General features: G+C 39.8%; 1 protein-coding gene across 1 annotated transcript in view; it reads left to right on the top strand.

The window, feature by feature from the left end:
* Positions 1–27,906, top strand: part of NRXN1 (neurexin 1) — a 1,268,129-nt gene that overhangs the window by 418,409 nt on the left and 821,814 nt on the right. The window contains 1 exon segment of the mRNA XM_055119847.1: positions 27,373–27,674. Within this exon segment, the coding sequence (XP_054975822.1) occupies positions 27,373–27,674 (302 nt within the window).

The following is a 27,906-nucleotide window of genomic DNA, read 5'->3' as shown; positions in this document are numbered from 1 at the left end:
GTGCGATCGCTCCAGCCCCAGTAAAACATTTAACAATTAGCAAATCCTTCTCTACTCAGTTGAAAGGTTATTTTACTTCCAAACAAGCACTAAAATTCTTGAGAATTTCTCCGAACATATCCCGGTATAAAAATAGGTATTCTGATTCCTAAGCTGCAGAGTAGGACTGACTATGTATGTCTGGAAGTAATGACACTGGAATGTAGGAAGAGTATTTGAAGAGTAAATATGCATCGATCAAACAAATATTTTCTTGATTCCTTGTTAATGCTTATAAAGGGATTTATTTTCTAAAAGAGAAGAGAAGAAACATGGGGTAAAGAGGAAAAGAAAATTATGTATAACCCATGCCTCAAAAAAAATTAAAATTTTTAAAATTGTAATTAAGTAACTATATTTAAAATGGTGTTAACATTTATGGGCTTGGTGAATGAAGTTCCCCCACCCTCCATCAAAGGGTTCAAGAACACCCCCCAGCCCCCACTAACCCAGCTGTTGTGCATCACCCAGCCCACCTACTCCTGTTAATTATTTAGGTTTTGGCACCACACTGAGCAGTGCTCAGGGCTTTTTCCTGGTGCTGCACTCAAGAATCATCCTTAGGGGGCTGCAGAATCCTGTGGGGTGTCAGCTGTTGAACTTGGATCCGTTTGAGAGCAAAGCCAATGCCCTATCCACTGTCCTATCTCTCCTGCCCAGCCCCCTCCTTCTATATTTTTTCAAAGCCACAACTGGCACAAAGCAGTGGACAAGGAGACCTCGAGGTCAACAATGGCAACATCTCAGGGAGGGAGGAATTATCAGTGATGTCAGTTACAGAAGAGAGGTAGGGAAAAATAAAATAGAAAGCTAACAAACTGTTGGTGTTCTCTCTGTAATTTTCCTGTTGAAGTCATTGTGCTCTGAGGCAGGCCAAGACCGATGACAGGAAAACCCACCATTGCCCAGGTCACAGAGCCTGACCCTTGACCCCAGCACAGTGCCGGAAAACCCTGCAGTGTGCATGCTCTGGCAGGGGGGTCCACGGTATAACATGAACCATTTATTGATGTTTGTTTCCTTTTTCAGTGCAACTGTCATGCAGTGCTTATTTTAACAGGGGTTAGGATCTTCTTATTTATTCGAATTCTAAAGCTGTGCTTGTCTCTCCTTGTGAGGGATTGAATGAGAACGGGGCGAATGGATGAGCAAGTGTTCTGATTCATCCTTTCTGTTTTGTTTGGTTCTGGTTTTTGCGACACGCCCAGCAGTGTTCAGGGGTTACTCCTGCTCTGCATTCAGGGGTCACTCTTGAAGGTCTTGGGGACCATATGGGATGCCCAGGCCCAAACCCAGGTGAGCTACAGGTGAGGCAAGTGACATGCTGTCCTGTCACTCTAGGCCAGAATTCACACTCTATTTAATTTTGATTTGGTAGCTGAGTGGGCAGTGCTCAGGGGCTACTGCCAGCTCTGCACTGAGAAGGGCAAGGGCATCAAATGGGATCCGGGAATCAAACCCGGTTGGCCCATGCAAGGCAAACACCCCCCCCACTGTTCAATAGTTGGGCCCCAGAGTCCTCACTCTTTTTAAAAGTAGCTTTCTCTTGGGAAAACACCAAAGACTAAAGAGCTAATAAATCTTTTTCCCTATGTTTTTTACATGGCCAGAAGGTATTTTTTACAAGAGTGAATTATTATTTATACACACACCAGAGGACAAATATTTCCTCTAATTAATTAAAAATAAATTAAGCCTAATAATAGGACTACCCAGCCTCATAAAAAATTATTTTATGATCAAATTTCTAGGAATTTACAATGATTTTGAGTAATTATTATGCTTATTGCATATTTTATTTGTTTGAGGAGAATGTGCCCTTTGGTGCTCAGGACTTACTCCTGGCAGTGCTTGGGGGAATTTATGGGGTAGGTGGTGTGACTCGAACCAGGCTGGAGGCATGAAAGGCAAGAACTCCATCTCCCTAGGCCCTGTTGTTGTTGTTGCTGTTGTTGTTGCTGCTGCTGTTGTTGTTGTTGTTGCTGTTGTTGTTGCTGCTGCTGTTGTTGTTGTTGTTGTTCTTCTTCTTCTTCTTCTTCTTCTTCTTCTTCTTCTTCTTCTTCTTCTTCTTCTTCTTCTTCTTCTTCTTCCTTCTCCTCCTCATCCTTCTCTTCTTCCTTCTCCACTTCCTCCTCCTCCTCCTCTTCCTCATTTTTTTGATAGAAGAGTTTATTGGAAAATAAAAGGGAAAAGCAAAATAACTCCCCAGCCAGGGAGAAACGTAGCATAGGACTGAGTTCCCTGTCACATTTTTTCTGGTTATTGACATAGCTGTGGTTAACAGAGCTATTCGGGGTGCAAGAAAGTACAGTTAACTATAATGTACAATTTACTATTTTTTACTTCTATTTTATTGTATCTCAGTACCAGAAACTATGACAAAAAGGGTTCTTGTTGAATAGCTCCTACTACTCAAAATTCCAAAGCACGGACTGAAATGAGTCCCTTTACTGCCTATGTTTACGCTTGTTCCCCTTTAAATAACTAGGACCTTAACAATTTTAAGTTACATGGTGCTTAAGATTACTTTGCAGTTTTCTAATTGTTGTTATATTTTATCTCGGCGGGGGGGGGGGGCGAGTTTTATCCAGTGGTTCGGAGGGCATCTTTCTGGCTCTACACTCAGGGATTACTCCTAGTGGGTTAGGGGGGATCATATGGGGTCCTAGGGGATCAAACTTGGGCTGGCCGTGTACCAGGCAAGTGCCTTAATCGCTTCAGCCCCAAGTTCTTGACTTACATATTGAGTTTAAAAGTCAGTCTTGAAGAACACAGCACAGATTTTAGAAAAATTGAGTAGGAGAGAATGGTTTCTGTTTGTTGGTTAGCTTTAATAGCTGTATTAGCAAGTCTTTTATCACTAGAATTACCGTGAGATACAAAGAAAATCCCGGGGTTTCATTGTATGGCATTTGGAAGGGAGCCTGTCTCTCTGCCTGTTTAGGCATGCACATAATGAGCCCCCAGAGTGTTTGTTTTCCTGACCTCTGGAATAAAAAGCAACCTGACATTAAAGACAGGGATAAAATACTGGGCTGCTGCTGCGAGTTTATTGGGGCGTTTGCTGTCGCATTTGTTGTTTGGAAGCATTTCTATTCCATGTTTAAATTTCTGAGCAAGTTCTTAGGATCTAGGAGGGGCTAGGCTGGACGCAGAAGGCAAATCATCCTTTGTGTACCCTGATGTCATCTGCAATAAACTGTGTTCTGGCATCGCCGTGACTGGAGTCTGTCTGGAGCCACATTTTATCCTCTATATCACACATATATACATATATATGGCTGCCATCATGACCTGACATAGGGGCTTCCTGCTCTGAAGTTTTATTTTGTACCAGACCACTATCTCAACATCCTTCATTTTGTTTAAATTAAAATGGTAAAATGATGCTCCCTGTACATTAATGGCACAATAGATAATGCTATTACATCTGCATACCCAGAGGGCAGTGAACTATTACGTTAATTCTTGAAAATCTTCAGGGATAAGAACATTTATGATTGAAAATCATAATACTGGAAGAGAGAAACAGCTGGAAGATAAAGAGCAATGCCCTTTGTAGACACTTAATCTTGTGGTTTAAAGGCTTGGGGACACACCTGGTGGTGCTGAGGGCTCACTCCTGGTGGTGCTTGGGCTTGAACCCAGGTTAGCAGCAGGCAAGGGTTGCCCTCACCCCTAGAGTTTCTCTTCAGCCTGCCACTCAGTTTCAATCTGGATTTAGATTTATTGTAGCAACTAAGACAGTAAGACTGTTGAGAGTCCTTCCTACTTAATTTTGTTACATTTTATGTCATGATCAAGGGCAGTAATAGTATTGATGATTCCTTCTCTTCTCTCAAATTAGTCCCGAATAAGTAAAACCTGTATTAAGAGCCATAGAGGGTTTGTGGGGTGGGGTGGGGGAGGGGATCATTGGACAATGAAACTTGAATGCTTTAGGGGCCAGGGATATAATACAGCATGTAAGGCATTTGCCTTGCACTCAACTGACGCAAGTTCAATCCCTCACAACTATAGGGTCACCAGGCGTGATCTTCTGGCGCAGATGAGGAGTAAACCCTGAGCACCTCCAGGTGTGGCCAAAAGTTGAGATCTTCACACTAGCATCCACTTTTATGAACTCTTGTGACTGTTAAAGTGGAAACATTTCTGTGTTAATCATTTTGTAAATGCCAAAAAAGGAAAAACTTCAAAAGAATAGCATCTGTGATAGATATCTGTGATATCCAGAAATTGTGCTTTTTGTATGCATGTAAATTCCATGCCCAATTCTGTATTTTTTTCTTGAAAGAGGATGTCCCCAAATATTACAAAATTAAAACTGAAGCTCTCCAAACTTTGAATAAGCTTCTAAGTACTGCGTATCACCTCTACGCATTGATAAAGGGAATTTGAAAACTTTCTGATAGAGTGGCTATTAAATTATGCTGAATTTGCTGCTTCTACTGCTGGGCAAAGCAGGCAAAGCTGAGCCAGCATCGAGGTATGAGGAACCATTTTACTGACAAGAAAACTCCCACACCCAGCATTGAGGTATGAGGAACCATTTTACTGACAAGGAAAACTCCAAGGCCGGGAGTTTTGAGGATGTACATGAATATACATGAAAACGAGAGAAAATAGCCCCTGAGGAGATGGCCTTGGGAACTACACCAAAGGTGTTCGACAAAGTGGACTTTCTGCTCGAGGGTAAATGACTCAGTTTAAACAAGTCCCTGCTATCTCATCGTGGTGTTGCAGTGAAAGTCAGTAGAATGAGGGCAGAGTGTGATGGACCCTCATCCATTTGGGGTCTTCATGAGCTTTGTTAATCCACTTCAAATCTATTAGGTACAGGTATATACTTGAGTTGTAGGCACTAAAGGATTGCAAAGTGCTATCGTACTGGGTTTTTTTTTTTTATTGTTTCTGGGCAATTTTAGATCAAGTGGTTACTTGGGGCTTTTGTTGAGGCCCTAGCCACTTACTGTTTTGTAATCTCTCAGCCTCCAAATCTCATGGCAGGTCATGCAGAGGACAAGCCCCAGACAAATGATATTTATCAGTGAGCTAGCCAAAATGAATTCCATTTGGTGAAGGAGGGTACTCATGAACAGATGCGTTATATACTCTGCTTTGAATTGTGTCAGCCTCCATAACGGCATACTCCAAAATAGATCTACTACAGGGATTTGCCCCGACAAAAGCGTGATGGAAAATACTTTTTACTAATGATCTCATCTGTAGCTTCGTGGCATTTCCAAGTGTTAAACCTTGTTAAAAAAACACAGTGTTGTGTGAAAGAGAGGAGGGTCTCCGGGGGAGGCTTTGCAGTATGTCACTGTTGGCAGGCAAGTCCCTGCAGAACCCAACATGGTTCGCCCTCTCTGTAGCTTGACTGGGAAAAGGAAGCTATTTGTGTAGACTAATCATGCACATGACAAAATGAGTCTGGCTTAATCTTTTAATATTACTAACTTGGTCCTGGCTATTAAAAAGGTGTTCATTATAAAAAGAAATCTAGAAAGACTTGAAAAGAAAAAAGTACATAATTTATGCAACACAGACATTCCAGAATCCTGGTGATTTCCTATGAGTAATGTATGTGAGTATGTGGAGGAGTGTATGGCAGAATACATTATATAATAGGATTGTAATCATACAATTTGTGTGCACAACTTTTACTTCACTTCACTTTATTTGGGAATAAGCTTTCTTCCCCCATCATGAGATTGTGAAAACATCATTTTAAATGATGACAAAATTCTCCTAATGTTGCTTTATGTATTATTTAACATTTTTCAATAATTGAATGTTTTTGAATTTTAGAATGACAATGCATATCCTAATGTATAAAATATTATCTATGCTTCTGAATTAATTTTATTAGATGTGTTATCTGGAAGTGAAATTATTGAGATAAGTGTAAATCTTTTCTTTAATCTTTAAACAAAGAGCCAACTTACATTCTGCATAGCATGTACCACTTTGAATTTCCATTAATTATGTTATTCATGAACTGAAGGGGTAGCACAGTGGGTAGGGCATTGCCTTGCACGGAGCCAACCTGAGTTTGATTCCTCCATCCCTCTTGGAGAGCCTGGCAAGCTACCAAGAGTATCCTGCCTGCACAACAGATGGCAAGCTACCTGTGGCATACTTGATATTCCAAAAACAGTAACAATAAATCTCACAATGGAGACATTACTGGTGCCCGCTCAAGCAAATCGATGAACAACGGACAGATAGTGCTACAGTGCTATGTTATTCATATTTTATGTTGCCCAGTCAGATTGAACCTTATAAGCTAAAAATATATTACTTTTTATTTCTCTGTGCAATTATTTGAATGTCTATAAAGTTACATAGTGTGCCATAATGCCACATATATTATTAATGCTGAGTATTTTCAATTATTTATGATTTGTGGTGTGTATGTGTAGACACACCCATCTCTGCTCAGGGTTCACCACTGATTCTCTGCCCAGGGGGCACTCCTGACAGTGCACAGGACACCATATGTGGTATCAGAGATTGAACCTGAATTGGCTGTGTGCAAGAAAAACACCTTACTCACTGTATTGACTTTTTAGCCCTGAATATATTCTTTACCTCTTTTGTCTGTTGGAGAGCCGAAGAGTATTTCTCAACTGCTTTTAGTAGTATTAAATATTTTATATCTTACACATTGATCCTGAGCCCCTAGAACAAAAAAATCGGGCCCTCAAAAATGGCTAATGATAAGTAAAATCATGTCTTTGTCTTTCTTTCTCTCCTTCTCCATCTCCATCCTCCCTCCCTCCCTCTCCTCCCTCCCTCCCTCCCTCCCTCCCTCCCTCCCTCCCTCCCTCCCTCCCTTCCTTCCTTCCTTCCTTCCTTCCTTCCTTCCTTCCTTCCTTCCTTCCTTCCTTCCTTTCTCCCTCCCTCCCCCTTCCTTCCTTCCTTCCTTCCTTCCTTCCTTCCTTCCTTCCTTCCTTCCTTCCTTCCTTCCTTCCTTCCTTCCTTCCTTCCTTCCTTCCTTCCTCTCACTCTCCCTCCCTTTCTCCCTTCCTTCCACCCTCCCTTCCTTCCTTCCTTCCTTCCTTCCTTCCTTCCTTCCTTCCTTCCTTCCTTCCTTCCTTCCTTCCTTCCTTCCTTCCTCCCTTCCTTCTTCCTCCCTTCCTACCTCCCTCCATTTCTTTCTCCCTCCCTCCCCCCTTCCTCCCTCCCTTCCTTCCTTCCTTCCTTCCTTCCTTCCTTCCTTCCTTCCTTCCTTCCTTCCTTCCTTCCTTCCTTCCTTCCTTCCTTCCTTCCTCTTACCCTCCCTCCCTCCCTCCCTCCCTCCCACCCTCCCTCCCTCCCTCTTTCCCTCGCTCCCACCTTCCCTCCCTCCCTCCTACCCTCCCTCCCCACCTCCCTCCCTCCCTCCCTCCCCCCTCCCTCCCTCCCTCCCTCCCTCCCTTCCTTCCTTCCTTCCTTCCTTCCTTCCTTCCTTCCTTCCTTCCTTCCTTCCTTCCTTCCTTCCTTCCTTCCTTCCTTTCTTCCTTCCTTCCTTCTGTTTTTCCTTTTTTAGTTTTTGGACCACACCTGGAAATAATGCTCAGGGATTCCTCCTGTCTACACTCAGAAATTAGTCCTGGCAGGCCTCAGAGGTATATAAGGGGTGCTGAGAATCAAACCAGAATCAGGAATCAGCCTAGTGCAAGAGAATTGAGTTACCTGTAGTGCTATCTCTCCAGTACCCTAAATAAAATCATTTTTAATTAGACCTTCTTTATGAATCCTTACTGGAGCAATAGCACAGCAGTTAAGGCGTTTGCCTTGCATGTGGCTGACCCAGGTTCAATTCCTCCATCCCTTTCGGAGAGCCCTGCAAGCTATCGAGAATATCCCGCCCACAGAGCAGAGCCTAGCAAACTCCCTGTGGCATATTCAATATGCCAAAAACAGTAACCAGTCTCACAATGGAGACATTACTGGTGCCTGCTTCAGCTAATTGCTGAACAACAGGTCAACAGTGCTACAACACTACCTACTTTCCATCTTATCCGAAACTGAGACACCTTCGGCATGTATGAGTTGTGTTTATTGCAGAGGCTTTTGTCTAACTTCTAGGATAGCCCTGCTCAGGCACCCCTGGCATCTTGTTTGCCCCCAGGGTTGACAGGTAGAATCTGTGTTAATGTGGAGGTACAACTGTACGGGAAGGCAATGGGAGGGAAACAATGTCAGAGGGAGTCATGGCATCAAAAGGCCTGAGGAACACTGGTCTGGGGACCTACACTGAGTAATGTTCTTGCAAGGAATGCCGTGCTCGGCATGGACTTGCTCTTTCCATATCCTCACGAGAACCGTTTATTCACCCATGTATCTGTTCTCATCATGATCTGTTCTCTCTCCTCTTCCATGGCCCTCTTCCATGTTACAGGCATCGTTTTCAGTTAAGAGCTTAATTGTTTAATAAACAGAAGAGAATATAGGGGGAGGTTAAAGGGTTTGTGGATTCCTTGCGTTGACACTTGAGATGATGATGGAGTATGGAACCATGGGACTAAAGATAGAAAGAAAAATGTACAGACATAGGAGCAGTCGTGGCATTTTAGGAATGAAAAGAAAATTGAGTTTTCCATTGCTGAATAGTTGAAACTAGCTTGTGTCACTCATGTGAAAATAGATGGATAAATGTTGGCTTCTCTTTGTTCTCTCATCCAAGTCTCAGATCTGAGCCAACGGGCTGGTTCTCATTTTTGATCTCTCCTATCCTGGTGTGCTTATGAAATGGGGAAAAAATCATCAAAGGAATTTCAAGCTTTCTGAATACAAAATGTTTTTCTATTAAAAAAAAAGTACCAGTTCAGGCGTCACCGTCATCACTTAACAAATTGGCTATTTAATTATCCTTTCAGCCTCTACTTGTTATCAATGCAGCATGTGGCTTGGATGCAGGAAAGTTCAGGAAAGTTCCAAAGATTCCAGCTGACTGATTCTAAGAGAAGAAAGTCTCTCCCCAGGAAAACTGACACCCACCTGTTCTGTTCTGATTCTTTTCTAGTGTGTATCTATATTCTTAGTTTCTAGAATTTGCAGACCTCTTTCTGGCCACAGAATTTTCTAAATATTTTTACAATGGATACATTACTGGTGCCTGCTCAAGCATATTGATGAACAATGGGACAATAGTGCTGCAGTGCTACCTAGAAGCTTCGTTTTCTTTTCTCCTGCCGTGACTCCTTCTTCAAATCCCAGAAACTGACACATGCTGTTGCAGAGACTCTTTCCCAAATGCCATCTTAATATCTGGCTTCAGCTCTCATTTAGATTTTCCTCCTCAATGGCACTTGAAAAATATCATAATTGAATAATTCCTCTAATGTGTGATTAATATCTACTTTCTCATCTCAGACAGGGTGTCATGTAAGAAAAAAAATAAAGATTATACCCTAAGTCATATTCTGGCAGCAGCTTTTATTACCACTATAATCAAATGTGATTTTTACTTTTAAGTACAGCAAAGGCTTAAAGGGTCACAGATAATAGCAAAAGGTTCTACTTGTGTGTTGGAATAGTTTCTCTAGTTAGTTTTTAGTTCTTGGTCTCCTGTGCTACTTGAAAATTATGTAATTGAGAGTAATTAGATCCAAAGATAGGTCTGGGGTGCATCTGGTGTTGGGGGTGTTCTAATATCAGGGTGCAGTGTCACATCAGCATGAGAAGTCCAGGAAAGACCCCCAACCCTCATGGCATTCTCACTTCAGTAGGAGATGTGCAAAGAATCAAAGATTCAGAGGTAATGATGAAGGATATATAAAAAAATATGGAAGGAAAATGGAGATAATACCAGTGCTTTTAATTCCAGAGGAGAAACTCTATTACTTTTCATTTATTTTTGTTTATTTACTTTTCAAAGTAAAAATCGAGACACTTTTTTTTTATAGGGCTTAAAGAAAAGTACTGCTTTGGACATGGGATTTTAAATTGGATGCACTTTATGTTATCATTGTTTTGTTTGGGGGGCCACACCCAGCGATGCTCAGGGCTGACCCTTGGTTCTGAGAGCAGGGATCCCTCCTGGTGGGTTTAGGGTACCATATGGCTTCAGGGGATGGCACTCAGGTCAGCATCGTGCAAGGCAAGTACTCTACCTGCATTAACTTTGCTCTGACCCTCGATGCATTTATTTTTAGCATAACGGTCTATAAATTTATGCAATAGTGCTCTTATAAAAGAAAAATAGTGAATTAAAATATAGATACTTTCAGCATTTTAAATTGACTTATTTTACAATATATACACATTTTAAAATAATTTCCTGAGCAATGTGTTAAAATCTGGACCTTGGTAGTGAAATAGTGGAAGAAAAATGGAAATTAATATTTTGAATGTATTTCTTTAATCCTTGGAGGTGTTATTGGTAAGAAATAATGAAGAAATAACACCCTCCAACCAAGAAGATAGATTAAGTAAAAAGATCTAAACTGGATTAAACTATGTTCTCCAATGAGATGATAGATTGTTTTATTCTATCTCATAAAAAATATGAACTTAAAATTGAGAGTTGGGTGTTCGCATGGTTTAATTTTGACTTTCCCATCATGAGCATTCTTCATCTAGAGATGTCTTGCTTATTTTCAGTTAAATTATTATTATTTTATTGAGAAGTCTTATTTTGATAGTCTAATCAGATAGTGATGAGATATTCCCTGCCATCTAACTAAAATTAGTGTCATTTGGGACTTGTGAGATAGTACAGAGATTAAAGAGCTTGACTAACATGTGCCTGAAGCTACGTTTCGGGTTCAAGTCCTGACACTGCACATCATAGCCTCTGACCCTGGCTCAGTGAGGCCAAAATAGCAAATAAATAAAAACAAATGTAGCCTTATGGTTTAAACATGCACATGTAAATCTGATTTGTAAAATCTCTGTACCTTTTTCAAGTTAAGAAGACTAATATGAGGAATAAGTATTTTTCTCAACCAATACTGTTAGTTGGCATGATCATGGCATAAGAGTCAAGTAGAATCATTAAGGAATTTTTCCAGCATGAAGAGCTTAGGAATATGAAAAAGATTAACCAAATATTATAAACCACCACTTTCTTGGAGAATTACATAAAAAAATATAACTTTGTCAAGAGATACAAAACCGAGTTGAGATAGGGGAAAAATAAACGACTCTCCTTCATTTATGTAAAATTATGAATTTGTATTAAGATCATATTAGCACAGTAGCATTGTCGTCCCATTGTTCATCAATTTGCTCAAGCAGGCACCGGTAACATCTCCATTGTGAGACTTGTTGTTACTGTTGTTGGCATATCGAATACGCCACAGGTAGCTTATAAGGCTCTGCTGTGCGGGTGGGAAACTCTCGGTAGCTTGCTGGGATCTCCAAGAGATACAGAGGAAAGATCATATTAATTTTACAAAATGAATACATTAATTCAGATAGCTGTACTCATGATCAGTTTGGTGACATTATTTAGGAACCAGACCAATACATTCTGAAGTCAATATACAAACATAAATTTGCCTAAAAGGTGAATTTTTCGAGAATATTAAATTAGGTAAATTACCAACATGATTTTAAAAGGTAATTGGAGGAGGCAGAGTGATTGTCCGGTGGGTCAGGTGGTTGCTTTACACATGCTAATGAACGAGGGTTCGATCCCAGGTGACCATATAGTCCACTGAGCATCAACAGGAGTGAAATCTGAGTGTAGAATCACAGTAAACCCTGAGCACTGCTGGTTGGAACCCAAAAATAAACAGGAAAAAAGGTAATAAGAAACACGAGGTAAAGGGGGTCTGGAGGATACGCTCGGGATGGTAGATGTGGGCTGAAAGTAAACTATAGACTGAACACAATGGCCACTCAATGCCTCACCCAAAAGGAGAGAGAGAGAGTGCAATAGGGAATGCCCTGCCACAGACGTGGGTTGGGCGGTGGATGGGGTGGGGTGGTAGGAGGGATACTGGGATCATTGGTGGTGGAGAATGGGCACTGGTGGAGGGATGGGCACTCGATCATTGTATAACTGAAACACAAGCACAAAAGTTTGTAAGTCTACAATTGTACCACATGGTGTTTGACTAATAAAAAAGTTTTAAAATGGTAACAAGAAATGATATAATTAAAATAGTCCTAATTCTGGCACAGAAGCCTACCAATAGGTGTACAGAGAAGAATGGAGTATAGCAACAGACCACGTGCTTATGAAGTTTAGGATGTGATTATATGGGGTATTTAAAAGCCATGAGATAAAGAAGTCCTTTACTAGAAAGGGTTGAAAGAACTGATAACATTAAAATATCAGATGTGTTCTTGTTGCATCCCATTTGTATACAGGTTCTAGAGATGCTGGAATAAAAAGTATCTTTAACATGTTCTGGTGGAACTCTGGTAAACGAAATAAAGGCAGCTTTATGTGCAGGAAAGTCTGATGGAATCTGAAAGGTATCAGTTTGAGCCCATTTGTCCCCCGTGAAACTTGAATCATTTACTTGTTTGTATACAGACCTTGGTTCATGGAAGAATTGGTTCAGATCTTTGAGATCCCACATGCAGACATCAGCGCCAGAGGATTGTGATTTGTAGAGGCCACAGCAGACAGGGACAGCAGACAGGGACGGAGAGATGCTAAGGGCTCAGCCATTCATAGCAGCCTCCTGGGCCACATCTGCAGCCGCGCCTGACAACGCTTTGAAGGCTCAGCATGGCTGAATAACTGAATCTCCGAAAGAAAGCCAAGGTTCATGACCTTGAGCAGCGCAGATCTTTTCTGCTGAATATGATCTTGTTCCAAGAGGAGTCAAATTATTCTTCCCAGTCGCCAAGAAAACCTCAAAGCTTTCAAACTTCAGCTTTCAAACATTGCCCTAAGAGAGGCCTCCAATCTGTTCAGGCAGCCCAGAGCACGCGCTTGAATTGCTCGGAAGCATAAACCCTTCCATTTTGTACAGAATTTGGTCTGCCAAGTGTAAGGAGGTACTCTGACCTGTGGTAAAAAGGCTGAAGGACGGCTTCTGTGCCTTCCTGAATCCAAACAGAGAGAAAAATAAGGAATTTGGTTCCCAAAGAGAATCAGTAGGCCTGCCCGAGCCAGGGATGCTCTCTCTTGACCCCTCTGCCCACACATCCATTTTCTCCTGATTTTTAATTAGTCAAACAAGCAACAGCAAAGGAGGGAAGTGGGGGAAGAACCCCTTTGTCTTTGAATTGAATTACACGTGAAGAAAACACAAGCAGACATTATGAAAGGCCTTTCGAGGAGGCTTTTAATCAGCCCTTGACTAGGTTAAAATCCTGAGCTGATTGTTTATTGCAACACAGCTGCAGAGAAAGCCAAAATCAGTCCTTTGTTCAGTTGTCTATTGGAAGAAAGCAGAGAAGACGAGACACCGAGACACTTAAAATTTCAGCCTGCAGATATGTCAAGTTACAGATGTGTCGAGGACTGGAAGGAAATGGGTCTGTCAGGAGCCCTTGCTGACAGAAGGCTGCAGGCACCTCTGGTTAGCTCTTCCCAGGTTGAATCTTGTTCTGCTTCTTCAGCTGTTTTGTCCCAGAATTTCCCTCTGAAGTTGTATCCTTAGACCATAATCTCTTTGCTTTTGTTCATAGTGGAATATTTAGCTTCCCTGTTCTTTTCATCAACCTCAGGTTTTATTCAGATCATTACTTGAAGATCACTATGTAAGGCCTGATTTTTAGGGATTTGGAATATTTGTCTTCTTGGATTGTTTATAATAAATTGTTTGCCTTGCATGCAGCTGAGCCGGGTTTGATCCCCTGCATTCCAATTGGTCTACCGAGCACTGCCAAGAATTATTCCCACGTGCAGAGCCAGGAGTAACCCCTGAGCATTGGTGGCTGTGAAGGAAAAGGCAAAAAAAAAAAAATTAAATTAAATTTAAAAAGCCTGGGCCTCAAGTGCATTGTTCTTTATAGTAATTAAGATAGAAAGTTCCTAGGATCAATTTTTAAAAAATGAAATATTCGAGTTTTATTTATTTATAAAGTGATCATTTGATCATTCTTGCTGCAGTTTTTTTAAATTTAAAAAATAGCAATTGACTAATTAGTTGATGGTTTGTGCATGTTTGGGCAAATGTGATTGCATCAGGAGCAAGGTATCTCTAGATTCATGTTTAGGTGATATTTCATTTCAGAAGTTCATGTGTGATATTAACACGGGTGTTTGCTTTACATACTCGCCGAAAGGAATAACCAAGTCATTCATGTGATGTTATGTAGATAATTACCATTAAAAAGAAATCAGCGGCTTGAAATGATATGCTTGTACAGGTTGGTCTGAAAAAAAAATACCATCCAATAAAAGAGAGGAAATACATTTAAGAAGTGTTCCCATTTTATAACTTTAAACATGCTGTCAGCTTATTAGTTATTTATGGAATATGTAAGCCAGGTCAAAGTTTATATTAAGACTTAAAAAACTTACAAACTATTGTCACATTCTATTTTAAAAGTTCATACAGTCACAGGGGTGCAGTTATTACACGTTAAGTGCATGGGCTGTATTTTCCTCCACTGTTGATTCTCAACCTTGTGTGTATGTCAGAATCACTTGGTTGCTTCTGAAATCTCAATGTATAGGGCATTTATTGGACCAATTATATGAGAATATTGAATGGTGGATCAAAACCCGGCATCGAGCTGCTCGAGACTGTTTAGGTGGTTTCAATATTATGATGCCAAGTTATAAATCACGAATTCAGGGCTGAGAAACTGGTGATCAAGGTGCTTGCCTTTTACGTGGGTGCTGGTTTTGAATTCCCAGCATCACCCCTGCCCCTGGCATGCACCAACACTGTGTTCCCCAAGAACCACCAGTGGTCGCCCCTGAGCACAAAGCCAGAACTAGGCCCCCAGTATTCCTTAGCATGGCCCGTCTTCCTTCCCCTCAAAAATCAAACAGACTCGCTGACTGGAGGTGTGGTAAGAGATAGGGTGTATACCTTACACAAATGTGTTACACAATCCTGGGTTTGATCCCTGGCATTGAATCCTTAATATCCCTAACAAAATGGCAATTAGCATCTTATCAAAATATTTGTATATGATCAGCTTATACTTATTTTTAATTATAAGGTAATTTTCCATACCATAGGCAACATTTTAAATTTAATGTAAAAATGCATTTTCTGTTCTTTTTAAATTGCAATGGCTTAATTTAATCAAATGCTTTTACTATATATATATATAAATGCAATATCAAAATGTTAAGAAGCTTAAAACAATGAAAATATGGTTACTTGAGATGAATTTACTTTGAGATTTTCACTGAGAATGATAATTTCTTATGATACAAAGATATAAATTAGGGTTTGAGTAATTTACAGTGGCTAGAGTGCATGGGTCTGGGCTGAGTTGATCCCTGGCACCATGTATGGTACCTCGAGCACTGCTAGGAGTGGTCCCTGAGTATAGAGTCAGAAGTAATCTCTGAGCACTGCTGGGCATCGCCCCCGAACAAAAGCAAAATTCTATATTTAATGTTTTTTTCAGAACTTATCATTCTAGGCTTATAATTCTAGAACTTATAATTCTAGAACTTAAAAAAGAGATCAGCAGCCAGAGAAATAGTTCTGCAGGTCATGCACTTGTTTGCACACATACAACCTGGGTTTGATCGCAGAGCACAGAGCTATAAGTCAACTCTGAGTACAGCCAGTTTTGACTCTGAGAGAGCAAGACAGAATGACAGAGAGAGAGAGAGAGAGAGAGAGAGAGAGAGAGAGAGAGCAAGTGAGAGGAGGGAGGGAGGGAGAGGGAGGGAGAGGGAGCTGGGGGGAGAGAGAGGGAGGTTAAAGGAGAGGGGGGAGAGAGGGAGGAAGAGGGAGACAGAGAGAGGGTAGAGAGTGAGAAAAGGAGGGAGAGAGAAAGAGCAACAGAGAGAAAATTAGGATTTAATGTTATACTATTAAAAACAGACTAATATTCTTCAAAATTAATAGTCTCTACCTTCTGAAGTGGAAGCTGATAATTCAGATCAGTCAAACCTATCCAAAATTATACTAAAAACACAATATGAGACAGTAGAAAGAACACACATTTCATAGTCACAGATACAAATTCCATTTTGAGGCATTTGCAAATTGAGTGGTTTTAGTCATGTCCCACCTTTTCTGGGACTTTAGCTTTTTCATCTATAAAATCAAGGACTAAACCAAATTGTTGTTTTCAAATTTGACTAGTGAACCATTATTAGAATATAAAATCAATTAGGAACAATTTGTATCAGGACTAGAAGAGACATAGTATACTGGGTAGAATGTTTGTCTTGCCTGCAGCTGAACTGGGTTCAATCCCCAACACCCTCAACACAGAACCAAGAGAAAGTCTTAAGCATCTTTGGGTGTGGCCCCCAAACAAACATATAAAAAATGTAAAATTAGATTGCATTGTAAGTAGAGAGCCAATGAGTACTATGCAAATCTTGGGTTAATGAGGAAGGACATTTTGAAAGCTCTTAAATATGAGTATCTCTTTAACTTTTATAATATTATAAATTGCTCGAGGAAATTGGGTAGTGTAGGGAGTGGAGGTTGGGGAAACTTTTGTCAACCATTGACTGTATAAAATACAATATTTATTTTTGGCCTCTATTGCCAAGGCAAGTGATCTTTAAAGAGAAAATATGTGTCTCAACAGGGTATTTAGTTTACTCACAGCAAGTAGGAAAAGGAGAAAAAGACATTTACAGCCTATGAATTTGGAAATGTGTCCTCTCCTTGAGAACAAAGAACTCTCACTGTGAGAAGTGAATAGTCTATTGTGAATTAGAGTTACTGATTCAAGAGGTGGTATTATTCAATCTGGCCAGAATGTGCTGTAACCAATCAAATTACTTTAAAACTAAAAAGTGAGACTGTGCTCTGCTTTTTGATTGCTTGGTTTATATTGTGTCTATTTCATTGCATGTTTTGTGCCCACTGTAGGGAAATGGGTTTGTTCTGTTGAAAGAAGTCTTCACTGTGTGCTGGGGGGTGCAGAGCTGGCAGTGCATGAAGGGTGGGGACAGAGCCCAAGACAACTGCAAGCAAAGTTTGTGCTCCACATGTGTCCTTTACATTATTCCTGTCTTAGGATCAAAGGCAGACCATAGGCTCCCAACATACCTTATTTTCTTCCCTTCTTGCAGAGAATGATGTTCTACAATCCAAATGTTCATCCTTTCTAGTGATTTTAGTGAATTCTGAGTTGCTGTTTTGAATTAGTAGATTCCTTCAGATTCTAAAAAATGGAGAAAACAACAATGAAAACAAAAAAAAAATGAAGGAAATAAAAATAATGAAGCAAGTCCCAAATCTTAGGAGAACCCTGTAAGAAGCCAGGATTATAAAACTGTGTCCAATCTCAGCCAAATTTATAAATTAGATTTATCAAATTTATTTGCTATGCTTCTATCTAAGATGCCTCGAATGCCAAACACTGTCTTTAATTCTTTATTTGGAGGTATTGACATTCTCGTTTTAAACACAGAGACATTGACTTGTCTACTTTTCTAATTAGTACCTATTATTTACTTTTAAAATGTGTACAATCACCTGCCTCCTATAGAAATGTAGCAGCCCGAGCCTATTAGTTTTAATGGAGTCACATCATATCCAGAGCTCAGGAGAGTTTGTTCTCAGTTGCAGCAAGGGATAAGCTAATGTTCTAGAAAGTCATAAATGCAGTTGCATGGATTTCATTCACTAATGAATTACTAGAGAATATAAGACTTGTTAGACAGTTCTGGCAGTTGGGCCCCTTTTATGTTCATCCAGTAGAGTATTATAGTCAGTTTCCAGCACCACGAGAGTTAGATTGTAATATTGCCTCAAGGGGAAACACATGGAGAATAAGAATTGAGAGGTTACCTTCAATGATTTAAAGGCTGGACTCTGCTGGGATGCATGTTAAATAGACATTCGATACATCTGCACGTTGCTCTCATCTCCCATCTTTTCTTCCCCCTGCCACCCCACGACATTGTTGTTCCAATGAAGGGTTGCAGTGAAGCTGATTTGGTGTTTATCTTTTAAGGAAAACAATATCGTGTCTTTAATACTTAGAGGTGATAGATACAGACATACATCTTCACAGTTCTTAGAAGAACTTCTAAATAACAGCAATCTGTTGTAACAAAAGGACTCTTACATTTTAATGTGCTCTCACCTCACCTGGGGAATTTTACTAAAATAGATTCTGCACCTCTGGGTTGGGAGCGGTCCTGAGTTCAACACTTTGCACAAGTTGTAGGTGATACCAATGAAGCTGTCTGCCAGACCACGCTTGGAGCAGGATGTGTTAAGAGATGACAGTGTTTGTAAAAGCGCTTTTGCTTGAACCAACACTTTCCTTTTCCCTGTGAAGTTCTCAGCCACACAGCTTTTGCCTTCAAAGATGTCATCATTTGTATTTAAAAAAAATCAAATGAAACAGATTGCTACATTGCCTGGGTATTTGGATAGATCAAATTACAGGTTTTAACAGTTAAAGCAGACGTGCTCTAATTCTAGGGAGAAAACATCATCCATTGATTGCCTTCTAAAGCTTGACAATACATATTATTTGGTGTGTATGGACCTGGGCAAGTTGATAATAAGTTGATTTTACACGTGAAATTATTTATTTCATCTCTACTTTATAAATGAGAACTGCCTGTATAGAAGAGCTATAAATCTGCTATAAATGCCTTGCATGCTTTATAAATTACAATTTTATAAATAATTTTTAATTGCCATTCAAAGGATTCATGAATTCCTCTAGGCATTTTTTTGGTACAGTCCTCATTTACCAAGCCTTTGAGGGTGTCACTATTTTACTCCAGATTGAAAGATTCTAGAATCTTGTGATAGATTCAACAAATGGGAATTGAGTCTGAGCCATGTCCCCAGACCTCAGCTTCACATAGTGAAGGCTAGAGTACTTGTCTATTCCTGTATGTCACATGACAGGAGCAGAACTTCCTGTTCTGGCCATGCCCAGAGAGGGTCAGGTGAGAGCCCTCCCTGCCCCAAGGGACCCAGCCCCGGCAGTCGGAAAACCTCCAGAACCCAACTACCACCATGCTCAAGGCCGTTCCCCACACAGTTGGCCGGCACTCATGGCCATGTGACACATCAAAAGACAGTTTTCCATAACAGAAAATACAAAACATATTATTTAGGTTGTGCTTTGGGATGGAAATTGGGGCTTGGGATGGAAACATCCCAAATTTGGTGGTGATGTGTTGTAAAGGTGGGATTGGTGTTTGAATATTGACTGTAATCAAATACTTCGAACCACCTTATAAAATTAAAAAAAAAAGAACTTCCTGGCCACTGTCCCAGGTCATGTGGAATGGCACATTTGATCCTCAGCACCTGCAGTTACTTAAAAATTACAAATTAGCTGGTGAGCAGGCAACGTAACCCATAATTCAATGCATGAACCATTCTTATTGACTTTTGGAAAACCATTGTCAAATTTAAGTTGCAGTCAGCTTTGGATTATCAAATAAATGCTCATGATATATTTGGAAATAAGTAGAATATGAGATCGGAATTTAAAAAAAGGTAGTGCTATAATTTCACTCTATTACTCCCTTTAGTCAGACAGTCATATTATTCACCTCTAACTTTCATTAATAAATGGAGCCAGAGAGATAGTAGAGGTCTTAAAACTCTTGCATGTGCTATTCCTGATTAAATTCCTCGAACCTTATATAGTACCCTGAGCACTTCCAGTAGTAATCAATAAGCTGCGTACCCCTAAAACCGAAAGTAAACTGAAACAAAGCATTGGATTATACAATATCTATGTCTCCTTTGACTTTCATGTTTAATGACCCAGAGTATAGCATCATTAAAAGTGCCCTGTTTGGAAGATTAGCTGTGGAATGCACTGGAGTTTATTTCTAGATTGGTTACCTTTAAGTGCACCTAAATTGCTATAAAATCTTGAAAAATCCAAGGTTTATAAAACTTGAATTCTCTCTACAAACAGTAGTAGTTACTTAAGAATTTACGTATGTTTACTCATACATGGGAACTTTGAATGTTTCACAATATTGCATTGGGTAGAAAATATTAAAATGAAAAATGTACGAACCATACTTTTTTTCTTTTTTCTTTTTTTTTCTTATAATCATTCATAGATTATTTTCATTTCTAAATTACACAGTAATAAACAAAGTCCATTTCTGTTTCTCTAGCTTGTTTTATCTTTATGTTAGAGAGAACCAGATTTATCATTGAATTTAGTATTGTAAAATTCTACTTTTGTTTAGTCAGGAATGCTTTTGGCAAAACATTCTTGTGATTTTTACATCTAGGGTAGAAAAACAAATGTGGAGAAACAAGTCTCTCACTTGAACGTCTGTTTTTTTATTTTTAACATGCCATTTCTATTTTTTGATTTATGTGATGAACAATTCTAGAATGATAAAATATAGTTATGCCTATGTGACTTGAGATTATAAACATGAAAAGACCCTAAATAATAACAATAATGTAGATGGCTCTCTTGGCTTAAGAAATTTGCCTGGACAATTCTTCATGTAATTGCAACATTGGATCTTCCCTTTTGCTAACAGTTACGAAGTCCTCATAAGTTTACATTACCTGGTCCATCTGTAGCTATTACCTTGACTTATTTATTTGTTTTAATATGTTTATACCAAAATAGAATCCTGAGTATTATATGTAGTTTTAATATATTCTCATTGCTGTTTCCTATTCAATTAAGTGACCACATACTAATTTATTTATCATTTCTATCTTTGATTGGCATTTCAGGTACATTCAGCTTATGGTTGTGAGTGTGTTACTATAAATATTCTAATGGTCTGTGTGTATATTTTTGTTGTACAGTTGCAAAAATAATTTTTGCATCATAGTGTAGTTACATCTTTAGCATTTTTAAAAAGCCAAATGGGACTGCAGAGATAGTAGAACAGATAAGATGCTTGCTTTATATGTCCCCAACCTGGATTTGATCTGCAGCATCACATCTGGTCCCTTAAGTACTGCCAGGAGTAATTCCTAAGGGCTGAGCCAGGAGCAACCTCTGAGCATTGCAGGTGTGACCTAATAACTAACTGTAGCACTGTAGCACTGTCGTCCCCTTGTTCATTGATTTGCTCGATTGAGCACCAGTAACATCTCCATTGAGAGACTTGTTGTTACTGTTTTTGGCATATTGAATATGCCACAGGTAGCTTGCCAGGCTCAGCCATGTGGGCGGGATACTCTCTGTAGCTTGCCAGGCTGTCTGAGAGGGACAGAGAAATTGAACCTGGGTTGGCCTCGTGCAAGGCAAACGCCCTACCTGCTTTGCTATCTCTCCAGTCCTAACTAACTAATTAACTAAGTAATAAACAAATAAATACAATGCAGATATTTTCACAAACCAGTTCCCACCAGAAATATATGATCATCCACTTGTTCTATGTCATCACAAAAAAATGGGCTTTTTCTTTTTGTCTTTTTTCAGATTAGTCACTAAAGAGAATGTCTTCATACCTCACTGTAGTTTTAATTTGCATGTGTGAAGACTAATAAAATTGAACATCTTTTAATGTGAATATTCTTTTGCCATCGAGTGTGCAAATATTTGACTTAATTTTTCTACTGGTCTGGGTTTTTTTTTATTGATTTGTATGTAATTTATGTATCCCAGAAGTATTTAGTGATACATAATGAGTCCTCACTTAAATATGTTTGTTAATAGATACTTGGAACTGGGTCTTTAAATGAAAAGAGGTTTAAAGAAAGTAGGTCTTCGAATGACATCATTTTATTCTATGAAGGCTGAGATTGTCTTTGCTTTTTGTTCAATGATGGCTTGGATTGTCTCTGCTCATCAGTGTTGTAATAAAAATGTATTGAATGTAAAAGACAGTTTTTAAGGATCTCTCTATATTTCTGTGGGTCTAATTGTGCGTGGTGTTTTAATAGATGATAAATATGCACATAATATTTGATACATTTCTTTTAATGAATGTGACCCAATTTTTAAGTGTTCAACAGGAAAGCACCAATGACTCTTCACTCTCTGCATAAGATTTACATAACATGTAGCAGAAAACTTTCGTGGATTTGGGGTTTTTGAATTTTATTTTGTGTTGCGGTCCCACAAATTGAACCAATGTCTCCTGTAGGCAAAAAATGTACTTTGGGGCTGGAGCGATAGCACAGCGGGGAGGGCGTTTGCCTTGCATGCGGCCGACCCGGGTTTGAATCCGGCATCCCATATGGTCCCCCAAGCACTGCCAGGAGTAGTTCCTGAGTGCAAAGCCAGGAGTAACCCCTGAGCATCGCTGGGTGTGACCCAAAAAGCCAAAAAAAAAAAGTACTTTGCCATTAAGGTGAAGAAACCAGCAGTGTAGTATAAAGTGAAGGATTAAAGAAATATAGCCATATTTTTATTGTAGAAAATAGCATAGTTCATATGATTATAGTATACATATTCATCAGTGAATAAAGAATATACCAAAAATATTTCCCTGTGTATACCCTTGTCTCACTTATGACATTTTAAGGTGATCCTATATTCTGAAATTTATATATATACATATATATACACATGTATATATCACATGTATATATATGTATGTGTGTATGTGTGTATATGTGTATATGTGTGTATCACACTTGTATCACTTGTCATCCCATTGATCTTTGATTTGCTCTAGAGGGTGCCAGTAATGTCTCCATTTGTCCCTGTAGCATGTTAGTATAGCCCAATGATATCTGCTCTCTCCAGAACAGGAAGAGCCTCAAATTGTTTATTTATGGTTTTGATGTAGAAGTCTGACCATCTCATTGGTGGGTGGCCACTCGGTCTTTTGATGTCCATGTATATGTATGCACACATATATATAAGGAAAAGAGTTATCTGTTTTGGTTTGTTTTGGGGTATACCCAGCTGTGCTCAAGGTACTTAGGAATCACACCCAGTGACCCAGTGGGATTTGTCTGGGAATAAACCTCATCAGGCATATATAAGGCAGGAGCCTTACATGCTGTACTAGAGTCCAGCTCTAATTTGCATCTTAAGTAATAGGAATATCACAGTATTAGAGGTCATCAATACTCAATTTCAAAGCTTGTCATCCAGTAAGATTTTTAAATGTTTACTATTTTCTCCATGACTGTTATATTATCTGGTAAATTTGTCAAACCTAATTATGAATTGGGCAGTTCTAAAATGTGTGTGTTAAAATGTTAAAATGATAATGAATTCACTCCTAACAAGGTTAAAGTGTAAAGTCTTTAAGCCCCTGAACTTTGCTCTTTAGTTGTTGAAAGCCAACCATTAACTTCCAGCCCTGCCTCTGTTACTGACACACCCTTTGCAGTTGAAAACCATTGAAATTACTGCAGCTCCCTTTATACTATTGTCAATTAAAGGGTTAGGCAAGAGGTGAGTTATAGGATCAGAATGTGAAAAGGACTTTTTTAAATTAAGTATCAAAACTATTATTAAAGATTAATAGTTTGGCACTATTACTAGGAATGGTATCTGGATCTTCCCTAGACTATAGGATCCAGAGACTATAAAACAAAGCTCCTGGGAGACAGTGATGCAGAATCTTGCATGGCAGAGCCTGGGAAGCTACCAGTGGTGTATTCAATATGCCAAAAACAGTAACTATAATGGGCCTCATTTCCCTGACCTTGAACGTCAGAGGGATGAATGAGATATTACTGGCACCCACTCGAGCAAATTGATGAGCAATGGGATGACAGTGATACAGTGATACTAGGAAAGGTATGCATATAAAATTGGTCAAATGATATAAAATAAACAGCATATGTCATATTTTATTGTGGAATATAGACAGATTCTTCTCTGTAAGATCAGAAATACAAGTCTCTTATATGAGTTCTGTGCAGTTGAAAGCCCAGATAACATAGGAATGCAGAAAAATATATGAGCATACCAGAGTATCAGATGCAACATTATATTAGTCAAAATATAAATTAAAGGACTAAAATGAGCCCAGCTAATAGAGGAAGATAAGAAAGATATATGAGTACACTAGAGTCACTATCACTATCACTATCACTATCACTATCACTATCACTATCACTATCATCCCATTGATCCTTGATTTGCTCAAGCGGGCCCAGTTATGTCTCCATTCGTCCTGGCCCTGAGATTTTAGCGGCCTCTCTTTACTAGTCATTCCCAATGGTGTCACATCAGAGGCTCTTTCAGGGTCAGGAGAATGAGACCCATCATTGTTACTGTATTTGGCATATGAATACGCCACAGGGAGCTTGCCAGGCTCTCCCGTGTGGGCAGGAAAACTCTCAGTAGCTTGCCAGGTTCTCTAAGAGGGAGAACTAGGCTATAAGATGTCTTCCGGGAGCTTGGTTTTATAGTCTCTGGATGCTGGCTGTTGATGGGATTACTCGGCATCGGGGCAGTCCCTGGGTGTGACTGCCTAGCTACTGGGAAGTGGGGGGTCTGGGCAGAAGAGGCCCAGTCCTGATCCAAGCAGGCTTGGAGATCTCAGCCCCGCACACCTGGGTTCCTCTGTCAGTTCCTTCATGCGTGAGGATCACCCAAAGGTGTGGAGAGAGGCCTTGAGCATGGCTGTGGCTGGGTTCTGGAGGTCTTCGGCTGCCGGTGCTCTGCTCGGGGCAGGGAGGGAAACTCAACCCACCCTCACGGAGGGGCCCCCGGTGAAGACAGCCAGGAGCAGGGGCAAGAGACACTAGCGTACAAGATGAAATATCATATTAGCCAAAATATAAAGACTAAAATGAGCTTTCAAAATACTTAGAAAATTTGTTGTATTTTAAGTTGGTGGCAATCAGTGTTTTTAAATCCATGTTTGCATGAATTTATTGCTTTAGTGAAATTCCTGTAAAAACCACAATGAATTTTTAAATGAGTGTGAAACCTGATTCTACAAATTCTGTGGGGAAAATAAGGAGCCTGATATAATTAATATATACCAAAGGAAAATGAAGCAATTTTCCCATGTAGAGATGGACATTTATTAGATAATGATGGTAATTAAGATAATGCATTAAAGAAAGACAAAGGGGAAGAATCAAGATAATCAAAGTAACGGTAATCTTAAGCATGTATGAAAATGACCTGTCTCAAGCCAGTCATTTCACATTTGTGAGCAAAGTATGTATTAATGAATAAATTGTGCAGTGTGGGTTATGAGGTAACAAACAGGCCACCGGTGAGTTTGTGAGCATGAGTCTGCGAGTTTGCGTCGTGTTGCTGACACATGCATTGAATGCTACCCAGTGTTTGCATGCAACCCAATTCAATGACAGTATCTCTGTTACCTGGGATTCCAGTGGCACAAAGACATTTGTGTTCTCCTGTTCACAGTCAGGGGTATGTGTGCCCACTTCGTAGCTGAAGGGTGCATGCACTGAAATCAGAGGTGCAGACTCGAAGTGAGCACTACCAACAGAGTAAATGATGACTCCCAGTGAATGGTGTGCAAACACTATAATTCAAGGTTTAGCCGTTGGCAAGTAACCGTTACTAGAAATTGAAATTTTATAATAGATATGATTGCCCCCAACAGTACATCTAGCAAATGGCCAAACACATCTAAATTTATATTTTGGCTTGTTGTCACTTCTCGGTATATCATCAATATGTATTTATGCTCATCCTCTGTGTCCCATCACTTGCTTCATTGAACTAACTGACAATGAAAACAGATACCTGAGTTGTAAACTCTCAGAGGTCAAGTTTGGTTGTTCCATTAGTCCTAACAATTAAGACAAAACTTAACATTTGGGAGGTTATTAACTCCTATTTTGAGAGCATGAATGGCAGGAACTCTTTTATATGGTCATCCTCATTCTGCCTCTGCATGTGGTCCGACTTCTATCTTGTCCTTGCTAATTGTTTACAAGTAGGCAGGAACTGTTGTACTGGACCAGCCTTCATAGGAATGCCCTGAGGTCCGTACTCAATGCTCTTTCAACTACCTGTCATCACTAGGGACTTTTACTGTCTCTGAGGAGTGAGGTTCCTGTATGAGGAAACTGAAGCATGGAGTTAAACTCTGATGTATATTATAAGTTATTAGACTAGCAACTGAAAATAACCCTGAGGTAGAAAAAAATATGGACAGGATCAGAGTAAGTTCTTTCGTGGTGTCTAAACCCACCAGTGGGTTTAGTCAAGATGTTACAATACCAGTACAACAAATCAAGATCCTCCAGTGCCACTTGTGATTCTACATTTACAGTTTGTTAGAAGCAGGTAACAGATCATACTGTCTTATTTTTTCTTTGCTGAAAGACACCAGCCTACGAAGTTGAGGGATATATTGATTGATAATCTTGCTTTGGTTAAATTTACTTCAAATGTTTGCTCTTCCCAAATTTCTGTGCGATTATTTGATCTGACACCTTCACTCTCCATGGTTACTCCTAACTGTAAAGAAACATATGAAAAATGCTGAGACTTTATTTTCATACTATTCCTGTAATGATGTTACTAGAAGCCTCACCTGTCCTCTTAAGGCTAGCCCCGCATGCTGTGTGGTGAGATTAGTGATTGAATCTGCCATCTAGTAGATCCCAGTATGCTTTCTGATAACATTTCTTCCATCCCGGGAGAACAGAAATGCACAGACATGTGAAAGTGATTTACTCCCAAAAAACTTCTATTTTTTTTTCTTTTCCTGGACCAAAATTTTTGTTCTAGTTTCTCAATGGTGAATATATTTCACTCCTCTAAGGGAATATCTTTGAGAGGACTGGAGTGACAGCACAGCGGGTAGAGCGTTTGCCTTGCATGCGGCTGACCCGGGTTCGATTCCCAGCATCCCATATAATCCTCCGAGCACCGCCAGGAGTAATTCCTGAGTGAGGAGCCAGGAGTAACCCCTGTGCATCGCACAGTGTGACCCAAAAAGTAAAAAAAAAGAAATGTTTAATTAAAAAAAATATCTTTGAGTATAAATATCACACTGGAAATAGAAATAATGCTTCTGTTGGTTGGAGAGAATGTTGAAAAGACATTGGAATACATTGTTAGCAGCAGAGTAGAACCATCCAATATGCAGTTATGGCCCCTGATTCTTGCCCTGGACATATCACAGAGCTCCTTTCTCTGATCAAAGCTCTTATGGTGCTACTTAAAAATTAATTGAATTTTCACAAATGTCAGCATTTGCTGCTACAGTGGATAGCCCAATAGCTGAGCAGTTTTATTAAAAGTCTAGTGCCACCTACAGTATTATTTGATTCTGACATGATTCGTGCTCTGGATGTTAATTATACAGAGTTCATTTGGGACGTGATGCAGTTATTGTTTTGGTTAAGAGCTGCTGATTTACAGAGTGTGCCTCTTTACTTATGCAAGTCTGTGTCTTTTTTCCTCTAGGAAAAGAAGAATACATTGCCACTTTCAAAGGATCTGAATACTTCTGCTACGACTTGTCTCAGAACCCCATTCAAAGCAGCAGTGATGAAATAACTCTGTCCTTTAAAACTCTTCAGAGGAATGGACTGATGCTTCATACTGGAAAATCAGCCGACTATGTCAATCTTGCCCTGAAAAATGGAGCTGTCTCTCTGGTCATTAATTTGGGATCAGGGGCCTTTGAAGCACTAGTGGAGCCTGTGAATGGAAAGTTTAATGATAATGCCTGGCATGATGTGAAAGTCACCAGGAACCTGCGTCAGGTAACAGCGCAGTGGATAAGAGAGTAACTGGCTTTGTTTTTCACCACAGCTGTGTGGGGGGGACTTGCAAACCCTAAAGACATGATGTCAGTTTCCTCAGAATTGCTTCCAGATTAGCTTTTCTTTCTTGTCAGATGCAACTTCCTGCCGTACTTGAGCAGGGGCATATCTAGAAAGTTCTGGGGCCCAAAGGTCATTCTAAAGAGTGACCTGTGACAGTTTCTCGGAGGTC

Source organism: Sorex araneus, chromosome X (genome assembly GCF_027595985.1).
Source record: "Sorex araneus isolate mSorAra2 chromosome X, mSorAra2.pri, whole genome shotgun sequence".
In the NCBI taxonomy this organism is placed as follows: Eukaryota; Metazoa; Chordata; class Mammalia; order Eulipotyphla; family Soricidae; genus Sorex; species Sorex araneus.
The sequence above is the reverse complement of the archived record's forward strand: the minus strand, read 5'-3'. Positions and strand labels throughout refer to the sequence as shown.